Below are 4,814 nucleotides of genomic sequence, written 5' to 3'. Positions count from 1 at the left end.
TAACACAGGAAACAAAACCGGAGAGGACAAGTAATGAGCAGCAGCGATGTGCAGACTGAAACCCAACCACATCAACAATCACACTGAACGCAAACAGAGACCCCAGGCAAAGGGCAGGGGCTGTCAGGCTGGACACAAAGGCAAGACCCAGCTGTGTGCTGCCTACAAGAAACATAATCTAAACAGAAAGACACAAAGAGGCTCACAGTAAAAGAATGGTGAAAAATGCACCGTGCTAACACTAATCAGAGAAAGCTGGAACTAATTAACATCGGACCAAGTAGATTTCAGAGAAACAAATATTGCCGGAGATAAGGGGAGTAACGTCATCACAAAAGGGGCCGATTCCTTAGAAGGACAAAACAGTCCTGAACCTTAGGCACCTAGTAACAGCCTAAAAATGCATGAAGCAGAAGCCAATAGAATCTGAAAGACAAAAAGACCATGACACAACTATCGCCATAGACTTCAACATCCCCCTTTCAGTAAATAACAGAACGATCAGCAAGGACATAGGAGACGGAAAACTGCGGTCAAGCAGCCTGGCCTGGCTGATGTCTACAGAGCACCCCGCCCAGCAGCACTGAGGTGAACACAGATCCTTCACCAATATAGACCCAGATTCCTGGCCATAAAACAAATCTCAAATTTCAAAAGACTCAAAACTATGCAAAGTATGTTCTTTGATTACAGTGAAATTAACATAGATCAATAACAGAGAAACATCTCCAGAAAGTCTCCCAGTATTCGGGAATCTAACAGCACCTTCCAGATAACCACGGTCCATCTACACAATGGAAGAGGCACACACAGCCCGGACATGCCTCGAACCACGCTGACAGAAGCTGGAGACACAAGAGGGGATGTTATGCAGTTCTACTTCTGTTACGTCCTAGGGAAAAGCAAACTTAATCTACGAAGAAAGAATCGGAACAGGGGTTGCCTCAAAGTGGGGGTTAGTGGCTGACTGCAGAGGGGTGTGCGGGGCATTCTGGGATGAAGGAAGTTTGTGTCTTGATGAGTTCTGAGCTTGTGAGCATTCAGACTTAATGCTTAAGGTCTGTGCGCTTCACTGTGTAAATTACACCTCAATAAAGAAATTTAGAAAAGGATGCATAGGGAAGTCCTGCAAACCAGTAAGGAGCAAACGACACCATGGAGAGAAATGGGCAAAGCACACACACAGAAGGTCTCACAGGAGCAGAAGCACACATCGACACTAACCTCTCCAAGCGAAGTAGGCAGAGGCAATTCACCGGCGCAGTGAAACACTATTTTCACAAACTAAACTGGCCGAGGTTCGGGACTGCACCACTCCATCTGCTAGAGAGAATGTAATTCAAGGATAGGAGTGTAAACAGTGCAGCCACTTTGGGGAAAGAATGTGGCGTTTTCTTGTAAAGCTGCATGTCAAGTTCACCCCCAGCACTCCTGTTCCTCCGTGCAGCTCCAAGAGAAACACTGGTACACGGCGATCGGGAGCTGTGCACAAAAAACAAATCCATGAATTGTGATGCAGATGCAGGTGTCAGAATGAATTCAGTACAGTTATCAAGATGATTAAGAATCTTAGTAACAAAAAATGCAAGACCCAGAAGACAGCATATAGCATGATACCCTTTGTTAATAACATCTGAACACAAGCAAAACTCAGCAATGCATTATTTATCATGAAGATGCTCTGAACAGCAAAGGAATCCCAGTGAGTGGTCCCTCTGAGATGGGGGGAGCTGGGGTCATTAATTAGCCACGGTCTAGATCTTGAGTTGAGAGTAGGTTTACAAGAGTTTGCTACATTATTTTATAACTAGATGAATAAATAAGTGCTATGCGTGGAAAAGAAATAAAATGAAGTCGATGTTCTGAAAGATACTGGGCAGCATCCACTCCCCTTGGGCCTCAGGGGAAGGGCCCTGAGGCCGGGAGCAAGGTAATCGGCAAAGCTCTACGTGTCCCGAGAGGAAGGTGGGAAGGCCCCAGAGAGGAGCCCAGCCAGTGACACATTCCCTCCATGGACCCTGCAGACGCCTCCACAAATTGCTCTGAGTCTCACAGGGGTGAGGATTTGCAATTAAGAATCCTCCAGAAGATGGGGGAGGGGGAGCAAGGCCATTAATGAGCCCCATAAAAGCCACCTGGGTCCCAAGGCAGCGGGACCCAGTGAGAGGCTGTGCTTCCCCCAGACCTTCACTCCAGACCTGCAGAGACACGGAGGTGCACTTCTGCAAGGGGAAGGGGTAGGGAGGCTGGCGGTGACCTTGGTCCAGAGGCAAGGGCCTGGGGTAGACTACGTGGACAGCACCTTCCTGGTGCCCCCAACCATCAAGCTGCATGGCACCGACAGCAGGGCATGGGCTCCTGGAGCCCTGATTCCCTGGGTCCAAGCTGGCCCACGGACCCAGGTTCTGCAGACCCTTCACAGGACCAGGCTCTTCTGCCACATTGCCATCGGCTCTCACATTGCCAGGGACTGGGGCACAGTCCTCAGTCTCCTCTGCATCCAGGTCTGCACCCACCACCGGCTCTGAGCTCTCCCGCAGCCCCTCCCCGTGGGGCTCAGCTTGGGTCACTGCCGGTGGGGGAGTCTTCCAGACTCTTCGAGGTGAGCCAGGAGCAGCCACCCGTTCAGCTGCTGCGCAGGGAGGGTAAACTGTAGGAAGAACTGGCCGAGGGTCGCCCAAGAATTACACTTGCCCACAGGAATCTCTCTCTGCCTCCAGCACCCCCGGTCCTGCTGAATAGACTCCAACCAACCACACAGAGTGGGAGAGGGGCTGAGGAGGCGGGCAGGAGGCCCCAAAAGCTCCTTGCCCACCAGCGGTGAACCCTGCTTGGCTCTGCCCCAGCCTGCCGCCTCCCTGCCACTTGCCCATCCTTCAGACACCCAACTCCTGGGTGTTCTGGCACCAAAGTCCCAAACCACCACCCCTGAGAGGCTCTGAGTGACTGCTTCCATCCACCCCTCAAAGGCCACTTTGCTGCTCAGAAAACACAGGATAAAGAGATCAGGCCGGCTCAAGGCAGGGTCCACGTGGTACGACAAAGACGGGGAGGAACCCTCCCACCCTAGCCCCGCAAACCCCTGGGGAGCCCTGGCCGGAGAGCAGCATGGAGGAGCAGCGCCTGGAGCCGGCATGGATGAGGACAGGGACGTGCCCAGACACACAGGGTAAGAAGGCACACCAGGCAGATTGGGTCTTCTCTCCTGCTGTGTGCACACACCACCTATGTGACTGGGTGTTTGTGCATCTGATGTGTGTGTGTGTGTGTGTGTGTGTGTGTGTGTGTGTGTGTGTGCGCACACTCCCACACCTGGCCATGTACCTGTGTGTTGGGGCACAGAAGAATATGCACCCGAGAGCTTCCACCTGAGTGTGCAAGGAAGAGGCGTATCTGCACATACTGGCCAGGTGTGAGCTCTGGGTACCACGTGTGCTGGACTCAGAGGTGGGGGGCATGTCAGTGCTGCAGCAGCTTTGAGAAGGGGTGACAGGGCCCCCACTGAGCTCTCATGACCCAGCCCCCTGCTCAGTGAAGCAGAGGGCCTGGCCCAGCACACATCACACTTGCATCTCTCTGCTGTCCAGGGTGCTCAGAAGTGACCTCCCTGCCAGGGGCGGCTCTGAGCAACTCCTCCGAGACCTTGGTGACAGAGTTCATCTTGCTGAGCTTCCCAGAGCTGTGCCATCTGCAGGCCCTGCTGTTCGGGTCATTCCTCACCATCTATGTGGTGACTGTCCTGGAGAACCTGGTCATTGTGGTGACTGTCGGAGCCAACCACCAATTGCACACACCCATGTACTTCTTCCTGGCCAACCTGTCGGTGCTGGAGACCCTGTACACCTCAGTCACCGTCCCCAAGCTGCTGGCCGGCCTCCTGGCTTGGGCGAGGACCATCTCCTTCTCGGGGTGCCTCACCCAGCTGTTCCTCTTCCTCTCCCTGGGCTCCTCCGAGTGCTTCCTCTTGGCTACCATGGCCTGTGACCGGTACCTGGCCATCTGTTGCCCGCTGCACTATGCGGCCATCATGGACTGGAGGCTCTGCCTGAGCCTGGCCCTTAGCGCCTGGCTGGGTGGCTTCCTGGCCTCCTTCGTGTCCACGGCTCTCATCTCCCGCCTCAGGTTCTGCGGCCCCAATGTCCTCAACCACTTCTTCTGTGACATCTCACCCCCGCTGCAGCTCTCCTGCTCAGACACCACCACCATCGAAGTGCTGGACTTCATAGCAGCCCTGGCTGTGCTTGCAACCTCCCTGCTGGTGACCATGGTCTCCTACGCCTGCATCCTGGCCACAGTGCTGAGGATCCCAGGAAGGGCCGGCTGCCAGAAGGCCTTCTCCACCTGTGCTTCTCACCTGGTGGTCGTGGCCATCTTCTACACCACCACCATCTTCATGTATGCCCGGCCTCGTGCCGTCAGCTCCTTTGACCTCAACAAGCTGGTGTCCGTGGTCTATTCGGTTGTGACCCCACTGCTCAACCCCATCATCTACTGCCTGCGGAACCGTGACATCAGGGAGGCCCTGGCCAAACTCCACCGGACTCCCTGAGCACCAGCAGCAGGAGAATTTCAAATCCCTCCTCTGCCATCTGCTCACGAACACCAGCCCACACCAGGCAGGCCATGACCCCCTCCCACCCGCGTGCACGGCCAGCTCCTCTCCTCCCCTCACCCTGGGACGGGAGCACAGTGGCAGCGGCTGAAGCTCCAAAGGTTCTTGCCTCCTCTCCAGGGAGCTTCAGCACCGGAGCAGGGGACAGCTCCTGAGCAGCGAGGCGCTTGATCTCCAGCTCCCGGGAAGGTCCCGCTCCACC

The 4,814-nt window shown here is 54.8% G+C and overlaps 1 protein-coding gene across 1 annotated transcript; it reads left to right on the top strand.

The window, feature by feature from the left end:
• Positions 1-3,134: 3,134 nt before the first annotated feature.
• On the top strand, positions 3,135-4,814 carry LOC105104603 (olfactory receptor 6B1). The gene is given in 3 exon segments (XM_064488604.1): positions 3,135-3,169; positions 3,588-3,615; positions 3,617-4,814. Coding segments are annotated over 3 exon segments (996 nt in total). The 3' UTR covers positions 4,550-4,814.

Source organism: Camelus dromedarius, chromosome 8 (genome assembly GCF_036321535.1).
Source record: "Camelus dromedarius isolate mCamDro1 chromosome 8, mCamDro1.pat, whole genome shotgun sequence".
NCBI lineage: Eukaryota > Metazoa > Chordata > Mammalia > Artiodactyla > Camelidae > Camelus > Camelus dromedarius.
Note: the sequence above shows the minus strand (reverse complement) of the source record. Positions and strands in the feature narration are given on the sequence as shown.